This window comes from Accipiter gentilis, chromosome 33, assembly GCF_929443795.1.
Source record: "Accipiter gentilis chromosome 33, bAccGen1.1, whole genome shotgun sequence".
NCBI classification, from domain to species: Eukaryota; Metazoa; Chordata; class Aves; order Accipitriformes; family Accipitridae; genus Astur; species Astur gentilis.
Genome location: NC_064912.1, coordinates 17,878,545 through 17,896,761, shown reverse-complemented (window position 1 = coordinate 17,896,761; position 18,217 = coordinate 17,878,545). Strand labels below are relative to the sequence as shown.

General features: G+C 39.5%; 1 protein-coding gene across 11 annotated transcripts in view; it reads right to left on the bottom strand.

Annotated features, from left to right (window-relative positions):
* Nucleotides 1-289: 289 nt before the first annotated feature.
* EPN2 (epsin 2) overlaps nucleotides 290-18,217 on the bottom strand; it is a 60,394-nt gene continuing 42,466 nt past the window's right edge. For 9 of the 11 annotated variants that reach the window (XM_049835471.1, XM_049835472.1, XM_049835475.1 and 6 more), the window contains 7 exons: nucleotides 14,632-14,744; nucleotides 12,956-13,048; nucleotides 12,538-12,694; nucleotides 9,314-9,487; nucleotides 7,587-7,679; nucleotides 6,440-6,655; nucleotides 290-4,823 (listed from right to left, as the gene is read on the bottom strand). In XM_049835471.1, the coding sequence (XP_049691428.1) occupies nucleotides 4,486-4,823; nucleotides 6,440-6,655; nucleotides 7,587-7,679; nucleotides 9,314-9,487; nucleotides 12,538-12,694; nucleotides 12,956-13,048; nucleotides 14,632-14,744 (1,184 nt within the window). In that variant the 3' untranslated portion in view covers nucleotides 290-4,485. Of the gene's footprint in view, nucleotides 4,824-6,077; nucleotides 6,313-6,439; nucleotides 6,656-7,586; nucleotides 7,680-9,313; nucleotides 9,488-12,537; nucleotides 12,695-12,955; nucleotides 13,049-14,631; nucleotides 14,745-18,217 lie in introns of all 11 variants that reach the window. The other 2 variants (XM_049835478.1, XM_049835476.1) reach the window with 2 other exon arrangements.

Genomic DNA, 18,217 nt, shown 5'->3' with positions numbered 1-18,217 from the left:
GCCGGCTCGCTGCCACCCTATCTGCAAGGCCACTTGACGGATGGGACAGAGCCAAGGCTGAGGGAAGGGCAAGACTGAACTACTGCAAAAATGGGAAGCGACGACCCCCCAAAGTCAGTTTTGTCACAGTTCCCCAACCCTTATTCCATGAGTGGTGACTTTAAAAGTCACACCTTCCCCAGACTTGTCTTGACATAAATACAGAAGCCTCCACCAAGACAGTACTTTATCATCCCTCCAGAAGTGCTGTTTAAAGGGTAACGTGGTTTAAAGAAGCAATTCAGTCACCTGCAACACAACAAGTCTTCATTTTTATTGAGTTAGTAAGGTCTCAACTGATTCCGATTTAAGTGATCTATAGAAACCCTCCTTTCTCATAGTAAGAGCAGGCCTGCCCCAGGAAAGTGATGAATGCATCGAAGAAATCACATTGACAATGTACAAGAAGCATTATTCTCAGTAACGGTTAGATTCCTCCTAGCACCTCGGACTTTTAGCACAAACCTTAGATCATCTCAACCAATCCATCAACTTTCTTGAAACCTAAATCAAGCATGGCAGTGACAGTTTTTTTGAATGGGATTATAAACACTACGCAGAGTCTTGAAAAAGCAACACGGCTGGAATATAAGCAATACAATTTTAATTCTGACCAGTCACCTACAAACCCCTTGTCTTTCCACTGTTCTGATGGCATTATTAAATATCACATTTGTGACATCGCTTGGGAAAAATGACACAAAGATACAGACATTATGATACAATAGTACAAATGATAAATTATTTATACAGTAAATAATGTCAATAGTCAGCACAAATTCATAAAAAGCAGCCGGCTCCCAGTATTATGAAAACAGTTTGGTAAATATTTAAATTGTAACACTTGTAAAGGAAGCGAGTCTTGTGAGATTCTGCTGTGAAAAATAAACCATATATTTCTCCACAATTTGTGCAATATTAATACATACAGTACACATTAGAAACCGTAACAGCAAAAGGGAAGATGGATAACAATAGTTGTCTTAGCTACGGGACTTCAAAAAGACTGTAAACACCACAACCCACCATGGTTTTCCTTCCCTGTCCCCTCCATGTAGTTTAGTTTCTATATAGTATAAAACTGAATAAATAACTGAGCTTATTTTGGGTTTAAAATTATGCCAAGAATTTTTTTTTTTTTTTTTTTACAAAATATTTAACACTTTATCTTTGGTCAATTTGACCAGTAAGGCTATTTTGGGATACTAACATTTTAAAAATCAAAAGCACTTTTAATATTTGCAAGTGAGAAAAGAAGGGGAAGAGGGAAATGCATTTGGAGAAATACGCCAGAGCAGATGTGATCGGATATGCACACGTCCTCCATGCAAAAAGAAGTGGGAGGGCGAGGAGGGAGGAAGAATTATTCTGGAGAGCAGTTAAATTATCGCCAAGAGATTTACCATTCTGGACACAACTGAAGCTTCACCTGGCTACGACAGCAACCACCGTTCAGCGTCACTGCTACAGCACCCCACGCCTGCGTGATACTTGAGACACGGGCACGTCTCCAGCCCAGGAACCAAGCAGATTCACCAAATCAGCTGCTTACCGTCTTCAGCTCGGCTCCTGCCACAACCCCCACGTCAGGCTGGGAATCTCAGCACGGTCTGTCCTTAGCCTAATGCTTTACAGCACCACAGTCTGGGCTGATCGCTCTTCAGAGTGCCTTGTCATGGCTTATTGTGCGATATATGTATGTATGTGTTTTATATATATATATATAATGTAAAAGTAATACAGCTCTTACAGAAGTGGCTTGGTAAAAGCAACGATTTGCCATTCAGCAGTTTCATTAAGCTAGGGCTCCCTACCAGACAAACAGCACATTTTTATCAATTCATGGTGACAGATTGCGACTCTGAACTGCAGATGACTTCATCATTTTAAATACTTACTATCAACCCCATCTTGCCTCCAAAAACAGTTACCTAGTGTTTAACGAGAGGATGCGGTTAGAACTTTTTGGCTGAATAGACAATGCCCCATCTAACTGTTGCAAATGCACTCAGGTGACAGACTACGGGAAAAACATCAAGTGACCTCAATTCCACTGTTGATAAAATTAAATTGGAAAAATAATGACAGATAAATCTTGCCACAGATCAATTGGAAAGCACTTCCCTCCCCCCCCCCATCTGCAAGAATCACACCCTTCCTGGTCTACACGTTTCAATAACTTCAACAACAACAAAAAAGTAAAGTATTTTTCCTTATTCTGAAAGGCAACATGAATGGTTTTTTGTTTTGTTTTTTTAAAGACATACTGGGTGTGGACAGTAACTTTCCTCCTATATAAAAACAAGAGCAGATGAATATTCTGAATCCTACTTGCAAATCCGATAGTATTCAAGAGGATAGAACAATCTGCATAGAAACATCCACACATTTAGCATTCCATATACTAATAGAGCTACACTGACCTACACAGCTAAAATCTGTGATTGTACCCTAGATTTGATAGTCTTTCAGCCTCCCCTACCCACCAAAAGATATAACCCAGTCCCTTCTACGTTAGCCAGTCCTTCCTTCCTGTGGCGCACGACCCAAGACTGGCACAGTCCCACACAGCATCATTACACCAGAACACACAACTCTGGCAATTTCTTTCAGCTTCTTTGTTTTTTTGGTTTTTTTTCCCCTCCTTCTAATTAGGGAAAGGCCACCAAGATGCATCAGTTCATTCACAGAGATGCCCTCAAGGCAGTAGCAAGCACTGGGACATCCCTTTCCACATGCTCTGCGGACGTTGGCGTTGCTTGTGAAAGCAGAGCTCAGAAACGTTGCCATCTTTGAGAAGGCCAGGTTTCCACCAGAAACGCTGGCTGAAACCTGAGCGTGGTTTAGTGCTGATGAGTCCAGACATGCAAGTTAAAATGTACAGTTCAGCTTACAATTAATAGTTGTAAATGGAACTGGTTATTAATATGGTGTGCACCTTTCATTAAGAAAAATTAGTCAATAAAATTAATGAGTCGTGCTTGTACATTAGAATTTTTAACATCTCAAGAAGTATTACAAGAAAAAACAGCCTCTCTTCTGGTCTTCATAAAGGCTAAACATCTGTCCATTTTGGTAATCGGAAAGCGGGAACAAATCAAGGGAAAGGCGACTTTAGTGTTTTTTCTTTTTAATGTAGTCTTAAATCATGTTATGCTCAAATTCAATTCATCTAAAAATAATTAGTCACGAGATCTTGTTTTGATTTGCATTATGAATACTTCATTTAAAAGTAAATATTTTAGTGTTAATCTTCCCTTTTAAACTCTCTTTACAGAAACAAAGAGCTAAAACCATAAATAAGAGGGCATTAAAACCATAAAAATGACATTTGCCAATATCTTAATTTTTCAGCCAGACTTGATAAATCTATCAAAACCAGACAGTTAAATAAGAACCACATTATAAAAATTAGCAAAAAAAGGACTATTAGGTAACTCTGCAAACTCAAATATGAAACTGTACTAAACAAAATATGTGCAAAAGTATACAAGAGTAACTGCATATAGCAAGGTTAAGCCTGAATTAGTTTTAAAGCTTGCCCCGGTGAAATTTAATTCAAAGTTGTCCCACTGTGTTTCTTTTTTCTTTCAACTCACATTGTAAGTCAAATAAAAACAAAATACGTATGATAACTTCCAAACGAAGCTGGTACTGGACAAGCACAGAGCAGGACACTCACTCAGCACGAGTGCAGCATGCCACTCACAGAGAGTTCCTCAGGAGTCCTTAGAGAGTAGTGTACAAATTCAACACTGCATACAACAGCACACGTTATACTTGACAACTTGAGAATGTTCTTGGGTTTTTTGTCTGTGTGTTTGCTTTTTTTTTTTCCTTTTGAGACAAGCTTGCTTTCTCAGTCAAACCTCTGATACGAAAGCAGTGCGATTTTGCGTTGCAATGTTTAATGCATAAAAACCAGCCACCTGGGCCCTCCGAATCGTTCTCTTCTAAGAGTAAGGACTATGGGTGAACCAACAGTCTAGAACTGTGTATAGTTATGTGCAAAACATTCACTAGCACTCTGAATCTCAGGTCTATCATATGGGCATAGGAAGTGACAGATGCAGGTAAATAGTAATTTCGGGATCCAGCACATCTGACATCTACAAAATAGCCAACGGAGTTTAAAATGGCAGGTTCTCCCTAGAAAGTGTATTGAAATGATTAACAAAGTAACAAAATGGGCAGAATCTAACTTTGGTGAAAAGTCTGAACATTTCACATAATGCTCAACAAGCCAAAGTAAGGTACCATCTGTAGCAAAGACTAGATTTAGATTAACTGGTAAGTAGAGACAACTCTTCAAAGATCATAACTGTAAACTGCAAATCTACTTCCAAGTCTCTTACACACCGTTCAGTCCACACAGGCCACGTTCATTTTGCTGTAAAGACTTCAGCCTGGAAACACTATGAAAAGAAAGTTCCTTTAATTGGGTCTTTATAGGAGAAAAGGGTTAGTTGTATTTGTAGACTGGGATGCTGACGGTGGGATTCCTGTACTGTGAAGAGGTTGGGTCATTGATCCTGCAATGCTCACATTCAGCCCCTGGCCCATCCTTGTTATAGATGCCACAGTGCCCATAGCTGGTATCGGTGCCATTCCCACAGGCACTGGGGCCATGGAAGACAGAGGTATTGGCTCCATGCTTATCGGTGGCACAGCACTGAAAGAAGGGCTGGTTCCCATCACAGGACTCGCTCTCATCTGATTTAGAGTGAGTGGCTGAGGCTGATTCACTTGGAAGGGGTTGATTGGAGTTGGTGCTGTAGCAGCGCCTAGTTTTGAGAGAAGGGGGAAGAGGGAAAGACATCACACCTCCATAAACACTCTGTAAAGTTTTAGAGATCATCTTTTCTGGCAAAGAACACACCTTCGGTACATCCCCATATCCTCCCAACCCCAAAATACCCTGCAGAGAAACCTGCCTGGATAACATTCAGCAAACTGGGGCTGTACTGGTGCACAAGTACAGTCTTGTTTCCTTGAACCTATCAATGCCACAAAACACCCCTTTGTTGACCAACAGTTTCTGCTTCTGATAGCGGTCACTGGAGAGTCAAGTTCTAAATTTGGTTACCTGGAACATGCCTAACCATGACATCCAGATCACTAATTTTTTATTTATTTTTTTTTAAATGCTACTTGAAATTTGCATTACAGAAGAGGCCTGCAAGCTCTCTGTACTCCTTTACTGCAATCTGGCTACTGCAGATTTGCGCATTTGCTTCAAGATCTCATCCAGTCTACTCCATTTAGAAGCTGTACATGTTTCTGGCACTGAGTTTTGACAAGAATTCATAAAGTAAACAAGTTGTTTCCGAGTTACAGCGGTGCTAGAAAAAGCAGAGAATAACTTTCCCAGTGTTTGAGGTTCTTTGGACTGCTGCCAACACTACAAATTCCTTTTACCGTATATGTATAGTGTTATTTGGATGGCCCAGTGACCCCTTATAAACTTTTTGTAGCAACCGGTAACAGCAGATACGCAGACTTCCTCTTGCTAAACACTGCCAAGGCTGTTCAGAATTACTGTTTTTTTCCTATCCAAGGAGCTTAATAAACTGTCATGTTTTTTCCATTGGAAGAGTGAAGAAAATAAACACTGAAATAACATTTTTAAAGTATTTCACCATGCTAGCGTCACACAAATTTCAGTGCATACAAATAGCTTTTAAAAAATACATGCATCTTGCACATGTTTAGTGTCACCATCTAAGTCTGCTACAAGTAAAGGCTCACTTCTAATAGCAGCCAATTTACAGGAGAACTGCAACAGCCTATTTTTTTCAAAATACACTGAGAGTGTATTTTGATCAAAACTGGTTTATCATGCTAGCCTAAAGACAGCCTAACCAGCAACCCACTAAATTATACTGCAGAGTTTGCTATCTGAAACCTCAGGCTGCAGTCAGAGATGCTACTGTGCCTGCTGCAGCACAAGCAAAAGGGCAATTCCTACCTGCTTCCACAAGAACCTACTACTATTACCTTCCCAAGGGATTATCTGGTGGCACACATTCACATCTTACCTGTTCTGACAATCAATCAGCTTCAGCTCAGCCATTTTTAATAATCCAAAGCCTTCTTCTAACACAGATCATTTTGAGAGCGCAAGGGGAAAAGTGGAAGAGAAACTGCTTGAACAAAGCTCAGCCAGCAGATCAGCTGCAGACGCTAGAGTAGAAACTCTGCGCTTTCAGGGTCCGGCAGTATACCTTGAAACCATGATGCCTCACCCTCCTGCTCTCAGTCATGATCTGTTGGCTGAAGTAATCAAGAAAAACGAGCCCAAACCAGCTGACGTTAAATCAAATAGGAGTGAGTTATACAGTGTTTTCCTATGGGAAGGGAAAGCTAAAATAGTAAAATGAAGGAATGTGCAGAAACAGACCTGGTGCCAAGAATGGATTCAGTGAAGTAACAGGCTGTGGTGGCTTAGACACCAGTGAATCCAGGTTCACCAAAGCAGCATTGGGGCCCAGAAAAGACTCAGGGGTTTTCCGAGCTGCACTTTGTTTGCCTGATGTCATGCTTGAGTGCTGGGAATCAAAGAGATCAGGACTTGTGGTACCGCTATGCTGAGATGGCAAAGTGGAACCGGATTCAGCTGAAACAACACAAAGAGAAAAACAAAACTTATCTCATTAATCTACGTAGTCAAGCAAAGAAACCCTGAAGTCTCTGACAGCAGAAATGTTTTAAAAGCTAATGTTTGCATTAGTCAGATTTAAATGTTTCAGTACATGTTACACCCTTATAGCATGCAAGCAGATAAATGTTCTTTAGAGGAGTATGACGAAGCTACAGTTAAGAGCTGCAGTGCTCTACTGAAGGCGCTACCTTACTTGCCTTGATGAATATTCTCACAGCTATGCTGCAACAGATGGAACTAAGAGTCTCCAAGGAAATGATACTCGAAAGCCTTGGCTTCTGCCCTTGCACTACACCACTACTGCACCCTTCCTAGATTCTACCCAGGTTTTCTCTTTTGTGTTAAAGAAGCCTAGCCCAGCTTTAAATTAGTCACCATTCTTTCAGGCAGAGCCATCCTGAAAGTACATAGTATCAAAGCACTTACACATTAAGGTCTGACAGTTTTTATTTTAGTGACTGATGACCAAATAAAAAATAAAGCATTCATAGAAGTGTATTTTCTCATCTTCCTACTATTGTTACATACTAGAATTTATACATTTGAGAAATTCAGTCGACACTGTTCTGTTTGACTCTGAGCATGAGCCATACTCCAAACACGCTGGATACTGTGAATTTAGACATCAAACAAATTTCTGGGTCAATGCAGCAAAAGGTTACAGAGTGAAATTCTATGGCTTACAGTGCAAAAGGCCCATTCCCCACAAGTTCATGCACAGGCCAAAACGTTAACAAGCTTTTACTGCTGCATTATCACCAGCTTTAATCTTTTCCTTTGTAAAAGTAAATTTTTATTTATTTTTTTTAATAAATTTTAAGAATAGAGACATTTGTTGCTGATACTATCACCCAATCTTTCCACATGCTAAGAATTTGATTCATACCTGGCTTTTTGGAAGTTCGAAGCGTGTCAAATTCGGAAAAATCATCTTTAACTGTACCATTCAAATTACTGAAGAGGTCAAAAGATGTACTTCCTGTTCAAAACAACAAGACAGCCCTGTCATTAACAGATCTTCAGTTGCATCACACACCTGATCCTACTGAAAGTAATTTCTAACCCACTCATGATACCAGGAAGCCACTCTGTCAGGTTCTAGGGCAGCAGTTCAGATCAGCTTGAGTGCTCCTAACTCTTACCTAGGACCAGGGAGAAGGATAACATCAGAGAACTGTCCTTTCTTACGTTATTAGCCAACTAATGCAGAGCTATGTGCTTTTAAATCAGAATGTAAGGCACACCTTAGCATGCTGGATTTTTATTGAGTGTCTGCACTAGAGAGACATATAGGCAGCCATATATTGCTGCAGAAGAAGAGAACAGCAACAGATTTACGGCCTAAACTATAAAGTGTGTTAATCAGCCCTCAAGTAAAACACACTTCTGAATACAGTTCCAAAGACAAATGTAGCACTGCTACAACTTAAGTGATGATTTGACTTATGCTTCTGAAGTGGAAAGGAGGAGGAATGCAATAGAAGAGGTTAGCTACACCTTGTAGAGATGGTAAGGCCCTGTTAGTTAAAGCACCAGAAATTGCCTGTAGTTTGCAACCAATGAAAACATAACATTTTCAAGATGTGGACACACCCTTACCTCAAAATGGAGGAGAAAAACCCACGCCTAAATGAACAGCAATCACACTCTTGAAAAGCTTTAGTTTGCCTTTTTTTTTTTTTATTAGCTGAAATGTTTTTCTAATTTAGTTTTAACCTTCAACACATTTCAAGCAAATGAAGGTACAGACTTAGCTCCATAAAGAGTGCAAAAAGACAAAACCCAAAAGAAGGAGTGAAGGTTGTGTATAACAACAATACTTCTTATGAAGAACAAAGACCCACCATAGTTAAAGAATCGTTCGCATAATGATCCAGTTATTGCACTTTGCCCAGTGAAAAGCTGATTAGACAACGTTTTGCAGTACTTGGATTCCTTTGTTTATTGTGTACTGAGATGAATGACTAGCAGAAAATGCATTTAGGATGCATTTGGCCACAGTGCCAACATGAAAATTCCAGGTATTAAGATTCATCAAGGTTGCATTAGTTACAGAGCATGAATAGACAATTACATCAGCACCTTCTGCATCTTGCTACACAAGGGCTTAGGGATAGCTTTCACACCCTCAGTCTGAAGTAACAAACCGTCATTTGCACCTCTAAAAGTCTCCTCAGAGTGGGGAGCTGCTCAACCTGTCAACCTACGTCTGCAGAGACATCCATCTGCATAGCTATTTATCATGATGAAAGGTAAAATTACAGTATCATTCATTTCCAGAAATTAAGTCCTTGTCTAATTAAAGATAAAACCTATTTAAAAACCCAACAGCAGCAGCAGTCCTAAGTGCTCAGCATGCATCCACACATACCAATAGAAGAATACAGAAGGGACAGAGCATGAACAAGCAACACAAATTCAGAGCTGCAAGTCAGAATAATTACATTTGAAGTTCTTCTTGCTGGTAGCTATTACAAGTCCCATTTATTTTACAGACCAGCTCTGCAAATTGTTCAGCACATAGCTTCTTTTAACCAAGCAATGCAAGAAAATAATTCAAATTTCACCTTCATTACTCAAATAACATGGATATGGGATGAGACCATTTCTCACCAGAAGTAGAGAGAGGTTTGTTTGCAGGTGCTGGTCCCCAAGGATCCACAGAGGGTTTTGCTGCAGTAGAAGATGGCTGAGCAGGAGCCCAAGGGTCAACATTTTTGGACAGAGACTGAGCTGTGGATCCTGCAGGTGCTGCCCAAGGGTCAACAGAAGCAGCTGGTTTGGCACCTGTAAAAAGAGCCAGCAGGAACACAAGTCAGTACAGTTTCACTTTGGAAAACTTTCCTTGGAGATTAACCTCTCTTATGAGCCATTACTGCCTATTAATACAAAACATAAGTAGGTGAAGCAATTCAACACTAGGAATACTGGTAAGTCTCAGCATCTGTATCATACATACTGAACAAGCACAAGTAAATTCCGTGCAAGACAGATGAATAAAATAAATCTCCCATTTGAAACTGAATAAAAAAAAATGCAGTTCCAACAAGAAAAGAAACTTACTTTTGTTACAGGCTTTGCCACCACAACAGACAGTATCTGACTGAAAGTGACCTAAATCTCAGGGTATATTTATGAACTCAGCAGAAAGGTTTCTAAAAAGCCTGTATGTAAAAGGTATGAAATATACAACAAAGAAAAGAAATCTGTGAGATTCAAAAGAGTATAGTTTTCAAACTCTTTTTACCATACTGTTACGTTATAAAAACATAATCAGCTTCCCTGAGCTAGCTGTGCTTTTTTTATTCCCATTTGTAAGCACTCCTCCTGACACAGATCTCAGCTGTCCACTGATACCCCTTCCTATATATATATTTTTATTTTTTTTTTAAAACCAATGCCTGAATGTTCAGGATTCTCATTTTTGTTGGGTGATGCTGACAACTCTTCATTCCTATGAATTCAGATTACTAAACTGCTTGTGTACAAGGTTGTGTACAAGGTTAGGACTTCCTAGAAACTTGCCTCACTATATGCAATTTCCTGCCAGTTTTTTCTTCTTCCTCCCCAACCTGATAATTTATTGCTTTTCAGCATAGGTGGCCTCTTCTTCCTTCTACCATTAAATGAAGGTATTTTGGCTTATCAAGGACCAGCAAAGCAAATCACATTTCAGATTTGCAGTGGGCCAGGTCTGTGTTGGAAGATATCACTCTTGCTTTGTTCCTATGTCGTCCATCCCTGGTGCCCCCCTCCAGCCATCACAGTGCAGGAATGGGAACCTAATACTTTAAATGCACATCCTGTACAACTCCACGGTGATCAATTACCTTCAAGTCAGATAGTACATGCAAACATAACCAGTCATGCTTTAATTGCTAAATAAGAAAAACTGTATAATCCAAGAGTAAGACAGAATTATCCATGTGGTACATGCCTATTATCTTTAGCCACCATGTAGGTTTCAGGTTACAACTGAATATTGTTTTATTTTTAAAACTACATACAAAGCCCCTTGGCATCACAATATTCTTGAAAACCAATTCAGTGCTACACACAGTGGCACAAATTTCAATTTGCAATGTTGGTCTTTGTTTCATCAACAAGCGGCATGGTCTTGCTACAGCTCCGGACCAGGAAATGCTAAAATTTTCCAAGTAAGTCCAATTATTCCCACACCGGTACTTACATTTCCTTTATGTACCCTTAAGTGTTGAGTTATGAGCAATGCCACACAAGAAATGCTAATGACAGCACTTCCCCTAAACGAAAGCTTTCAAAAATGTCTTTTCTTTCATAGAGTGCGCAAAATTAGAGCACTTGGGAAGATACATTCCCATAGCTTCCATTATTGCTACCGAAATGCCAAAGCACATGCAGGTTTTGAGAAATACAGTTTAATGAGTCACTCTTTTATTAGCAGTCAAATTCATAAATCTTACAGCTTCAAGACTACCCTTGGGAGCCAAGTAACCAGCAAGGTGGAACAAGGGGTTGTTCTACGGTGTTAATAAAGTTGGGAGCCACTGAGAGGAAATGCTACAGCTGCAACTGATGCAAGGAAAATCTTGTCAGAGGATGATATATCGAGATTTGAGGAGGGTGGATTTTGTTTGGTTTTTAACCACAGAAAAATACACTGAACAGCCTTAGGGCCCCAAACTTGGATTTTTTCTGATTTCATGCTTGCAGCTTATCACCAAAAAAGAAACAGATTATACTTAGAACAACGAACTGTAGTTGGCCCAGCAGCTATGTAGGTGCCTTTAATGCCACCATGGAGGTGGGGGGAGGCATTTCATTATTAAACTTCAAAATTTTTATCAGGAATCTGGATGGTGGCGTGCTGAATGCTAATGCAAATGACTTTGAAGCGCTTTATAGCAGAGGTCATAGAATCACCAGCCTGAAGCAAAACTGACAGAACTAAGCTGTCAGTCTTCATGAAAAAGCTTCCATTTGCACAGAAATCTCCTGTCCCTCAAAAAAGAAAAAAACCCAAACCCAACAAAAAGTAGACCCAGCTCCAATTCCACACATGTAGCAAGTTCAATATGTACTGTGAGGAACCATCAACTTTCTTATGCAAAGGAGTAACTCCTTGGATAGACTTTGGCTAACTCAGAAAACAGCACACTACGCTGGCAGCAAAACACACACACACAAACACACAAGCAAACATGCAAAAAAGTGGGCTTAATTGTTCTTTAAGATGTGAAGCACTGGATCTTTCACTTCAGAAAGAGATTCCACGAATTTAGCATGAAAAGCTTATGAAACACAGTGAATATTCAAAATGGTAACCTCAGTTTTTTTGTTTAGTATAAAAATCTCCATTTAAACAATTTACTCCATTTGGTTTTGACAGTATACACATCCCATTTCACTAGGAGCAATTAAAGACATGGTAATTCAGATCTATGGCCTCCTAACCATAGCACCCTGCCCAAGTACTATATTAAATACTGGCAAGAGTATAAACCCCCGACACTGGACACAACTAGCAGTCAAAGCATGAGCATCCCCCCAGTCTGAGACAAGTTGTTTTTGCTGTACAAAGACAACAGAAGCTTCACTCTTCTCCTCTTTCTTAAGATTCAAAATGCACACACAAAAACCCAGCTGCTTAAAAAGCAGGAACAGAGTGCAATTTCCATTTGTTTCTGCTTGGAAATGAGCTAGGGGAACATTAGTTCTAGAGTACAGGGAAACAATCAAAATGGACTAATACCCTGTCGTTATCAAGCATGACATTGTACATTGAGAAACTTTGAAAAGCTCAACATTAAAAAGCAAAAACTTTTAAATAAGCATTCTTTCAGGCCCTTTATTCTTACCAAATGATTGCCATGGGTCAGAGGCAGTAGCTGCAACTGTGGATCCTCCCCAGGGATCAGTTTGGTTTGCAACAGCAGGAGGTCCCCAAGGCTCCGTTTTCTGTGGGGCCGGTGCCGACGAGGGCAGAGCATCCATTAGGTCCAACAAAGTGGTATGCTGAGGGCAGGAATAATCTGAACTTTAATAAAGAGCATTACCAGTCTTAAGTACAAACCCATGAGAGTGAAGAAGCAATTTTTTTCCTTTTACACACCTGCATTGACTAGTAGTTTGAAATTTAACCCACATGGAAGAAGCTTTAAGCTATACAACAAAGCAATCCCAAAAGCATAAAAAAGCTCAGTATTAAGCTATTTTGTGTTACTGTATTTCAGCTTTTGGCAGCATAACCGGGAATTTCTTAGTCGAAGGCACTACCTCCTTCTTTTTGGGAATTTTAATTGTGTCTCTGCGACTCTCCTCCAGAGCCATCTGTAATCTCAGATCATCTCCGCGTCTGAGGCGCTCCTCCTGCAAAGGAAATCAACACTGTTGATATAGACCATTAGCCTAGACTGTGTTGCTTGCTCCCTCCAGGTATCTTGCCCCCTTGGCAGGACACTGCCAAGGAAGGCCTGGGCAGTACTCCCTACCACCCTAGGAGTGATGCGCACCACAGGCACGCGCAGTGGGATTGCCAGGATTATTTGCTGTAACTTGTACGTAACACAAGTGGTGGTGGTGGTGGGGGGGGAATTTCTTGCGATTCTTGCCTCAAACAGAGGTCAGGAGCGCCCTGACCCCGTAACACCAGCGCAACAGTGTGATCATAACAACATCCATTTTGCTGACTGAAATTTACCCTTGTATTGTTTTATACCTAATGGGAAAGCTATAAATGAAACTTCCTTTCCAAAATTCAGTTACAATGCTAGAAACACCACAAAACTTAAAGTAATATCCCATCTCTAAATTATTGTAATGGTTTTCAGCATTCAAATCACCACCGAAGGACATAGCGATTTAAATTTTAATCTTCCTGGCTTTTGTCAGCTTCCCTCCACACCTGATGCAACTGTTACAAAGGACACTAAGTGAATTAATGTAGCCAACTCTAAGCATATTTTGTAGGTTTTTAACATCTGTAAACTACCATGTTTGTGGTACATTCAACTACTTTAAATATCTTTGCTTGCATCACGTCTTTCAGAAGTTGACTAATTCCCCAGTTGGTATTTCCCTTGTGATTTTTTAAGCTATTTCAACTGATAGACTCTGATTTTTATTTTCTTTTAACTTTATTGCTCAATAATGACAAAGTTTACTGGGTGATAGTTTCCCTTGCTAAGCACAGAGATACTAATGCTTAAGATACAGCAGTAAGCTAAAACTTGTCACAGGAAGCCTCTAAAATATTAGAAACACTCAGCACAGCTGACTTGAATTTTCACTCATAGCTAAGATTCAACAACTTTGTTATATATTAACATGCAGCAAACTTTATCCACAATTACAGCATTTACGCCAAATTCAGAATGAAGCTCCTAAGAATTAACACAGTAACATAACCCGTGTGATAGATTAGGAGCAAAGTTATTTTAAACCAGGTTCTTTATATATTCTAGTACTTTGTGTCAGGTCACCCTTCTGTTCCAGACAATCTTACTGAATGAACAGATCATTCAAAATTTCATTGTAATCAGAATTCACTGACATTTCTTATGCTGGCCCCATTAATGAAGGTTTTCAGGACTAGTCATGTTTTCAGTTTTCCTAACTGAAAACATCTTCAGTAATGTGATGATTAACATCCTCCCACACAAAGTCTTCTTGCAAAGTGACTGTCATCTTCCACTAGTCTCAACAGCTTGGAGGCTGAAGTTACTTTAAAAAGAGATTTAAAATAAATAAATTTAAAAAAATAAATAAATAAAAGAGTAACATCTTCCAAAATGGCCTTTCTCTCCCCCTATTCCACCTGGAGCAAAGCCACACTGCCATTGGAAAACAAAAAACCAAAACAAAACAAAAAACACAACAACAACAAAAAAACCAGGATTGTAGTCTCAACTATCAAAGCATGGACACTTTGGAAAACCTACACGGCAACTGACCTGCTCCGCCACTTCCCGGCTCATTGCCAGTGCGAGCTGCAGTTGGAGCTCCTCTTCTCCACTTGTCTGAGGCCGGGCCTGCTCGAGCTCTGATGAAACTCGAGGGGACGTAGCTGTTGGAGACAAAATCCAGCAAATTTAACACACCAAACAACAAAAAGATATAACAGGTTTGATTACTCCTCTACCCAGACTATCCCGCTTTCACACAGACATTCTCAAAGGTCCCCAGCACAGCAACAGGACCCCTGGGTGCCAGGGACCACCGACTTGCCAACCACCATCAGCTTCCCTCAGCTGTGAGAGTTAAAGCTTGTACCAAGGCTGAGGTTAACAAGCCAGAACAATTAAGCAGGGAGAACTTTGCAAGACAGTTCAATTGCTTTAAAGGAAAAACATTCCTGGAAAACAAAGGGGGGGGTTGTGTTAGCAGGGTTGTAATATCAAGAAGCATCACCAATGAATGCTGGATACCCTGTCAATGTATCAAGCTTTGGACGGCAGGACACTGACTTAAAAACCTATAGAATTAATTGTGCAAGAAAACGTTTGTTGATATTTCTTACATCTTCCAATGTCAGTAAGGATTTGCTGGGAGTTGGCCAATATCAGGGTAAAATCAGATACCACCCACTTTTCTGTAAAATAATACAGTCTTAATGGGACAGATAAAGAGCTATTCTTAACTGCTAAAGCAGGCTCAGAGACAAACAAGCCAGCTATTCATACCCAAAATTTACAAAAATACTGTATCATTCTCTGTTAAAAAAAGTTTAGTATGTAGCTTGGGAGGGTAGTTTGGTTTTTGTTGTTGGTTGGTCTTTCTTTGGATGAAGACCTCTCTTAGCTGAGAACTAGCTGGTAACCTCCCTCACTTCTCCTCAAATAACAGTTGAGCTTGACAGCTAAAATACACAATTTCTCAATACACAAATCATCTTTTACTGCTGTTTTCACTACAGTAACATGCAGAAATTCCCATCCCAATGGGACAACTCTAGTAGGTTTATCACTATACAGTAGTTAAACAATTTTTGTGCTCTCTCTCAGATAATTCTCTAGCATCCAAATCATTTACACAAAAATTTTATCTTACTTTGGCAAGGAAGTTTGTATTTAATGGTTGGAATGATAATTAGTTTGGCAAAATATATACTGACATTTAATAAACAGGAACCATATTTTTAAACCAGCATGTCAAGCTCAAAAAATTTAAGTTCCTTCTTAGCAGGTCAGCTGGGCATGAAAAAACTAGATTGCCACACTGTAATTAAAAAAAAAAAAAAAAAAAAAAAAAAAAAGACTTCTTCAGTCACTACTTTAATCCTCCAAATATTTCATAGTCTTGTCTCCTCCTAAGTTTTAGGCCAAAATGACACCACAAAATAAAAACTGCGACCTTCTCTCTTGCCCAGCAGGTCAGAAGGAAGGTGACTCTGTAAATGAGGAATGACCTTTCCTTTCCACCATACATCCAATGTGCCATCCCATCCCACTCCATTTCTAAAGGGACAAATTTATCACCCAGAACGACTCGTCCATGTTGTGCTGATCCTGAAGCTTTCAAGCCAACCAGACAAGCTCCTTACTTCACAAGATATTACTCATAACTCAATTCTATTACTTTTTCAAACTTTCTGATATAAATCACTTAAATTTAGCCCGCTTCATGTGTACTTTTTGCTCCAACAGTCACAGACAGGCTCTCCAATATATTATATGGACTATTACAGACTTAAAGTAGGAATAAAGAGGGCATCAGATAACAGGATGTTGACCACATGGAAAATATAACCTTAAAATGTTTGTAGAATTTGAATACTCTTCAATATGAAAATAAAGAGAATTAAAAAGAAAACCGGTTAAAACTAACACAAGCTCACCAAAAGGTGGTAAGAAAAACCATGACAGAAAAACTGAGATCCTTCTCTGATTTGTCAGTCAAAAGGAAAAGCAGTAAAGTTGTAAAGTTAATCTATGTGGACTCCAAGCATTTTATAATGCTAAATAGAATGTTACTGTTAAACAGAGGTTGTGTAAGAACTGAAACAGGTAAAGAACCAGTTGAAGAAGCGATTACATCATACTGCCTACCACCAAGGAAGTTTACTAACAGTTTCTCAAGAACTGGCTTTAAGACCCATCTTAAGAAAAATTACGTAATAAACAAATGCAGGAGGTTATGGGAAAATGCAAAGCTAATGCTAAAAAAATTGTCAAACTAGAAGGAGAAAGAGGAATATTAAAAAAACCAGATGACTGAGAAGGGAAATTGGATGATACAGAGAAAGAAAAATAATTTCCTTGATGACCACCTTCTGCTAATTGGGGGCATCAACTGCAAGTGAGAGAGATGTAAAGAACTTCCTTTAGTACTAAAATCCATGATAACTCCCAGCCACTAACCTAATACAGCTATTACTAACATTGGCATTACTGCATCAAAGCATTAGTCAGAATTCATCTAACATAACAAATGCAATTCTAGTCATTCAAATCCAAGACAGATGATTTCAAAACAGAATGGACATGGAAACGCTTCCCTTCTGAGCGCAGAGAATATTTTATGTGCTTATCTTTGCAAAAAGAAGATTGAGCAGTTTGAGATTGCTAAATACATTGGGCTTGCAAATACTATGGAATGAGAAAAGCTATTTAAGATAAGGGGCAAGAACTAATGGTATAAATTGACCATGAATAAATTTGAGATATGACTAGAAAGCAGCAGCTTTCCAGCAGGAATTATAGAAGGAAAGAGTCATAACTGGTTTAAACACAGAGCTGGATAAGCATACAAATGGGACACCAACATAGTCACTTGAGAACAGATGGCTACTGGACTATGATCAGGCAGGTACCTTCTGGTCTTCTACTTCTTTAACGGCAATTGTAGGGAAAAATGTCATTTCCTGCACTTTTTGCATATGAGTTTTTCCATCTCGGTTGACATGACTACACTCCGTAACAACTAGGCAGCTGACAGTAGAATGACTTTACAATGATGTGAAATGGGTCAGCTCCGATGATTCTCCTCCCATTTCCACATGAAGGACTACTTACTGAAAGTGCTCACCACTTTCAGCCTAACAGCACACAGCATTTTTGCACTAAAAAGTTGCAAGAAGCAGGGATTGCATCCTACTCCAAGCGTCTCACTCGCCCTCCCATAGTGGGTCCTCGCCTCCCAGCCGCGCACGGGAACGGCAGGCTTGCTTTGGCAGAGAGCTACATGACCTCATAGCTCCCAACAGAGACCAGCATTCAGCAGCTCCAGGATCTGAACACAGATAATAAGGGGTCTCACAGATATAGCTTATTTCTTTTCACTTTTAGGCTTTTCAGCAATTCATTCTACTTGGTTTTATTAACTCTAAAAGGCACTTTAGAGCTCCTTTTATGAAAAAAAAGGGAAAACCTGTCAATTTTAAATTCTTCTTTGGGACTTACATTAAAAAACATTGATAAAAATGTTGCTATTTTACCTTTAAACCTCTGCAGTGGTTATAAAACCATCTACATTAAACAGCTGCCAGCATATTTTTTGAAAAAGGATTAAGAGAAATTCAAAACACTGTTCTTGGTAGTA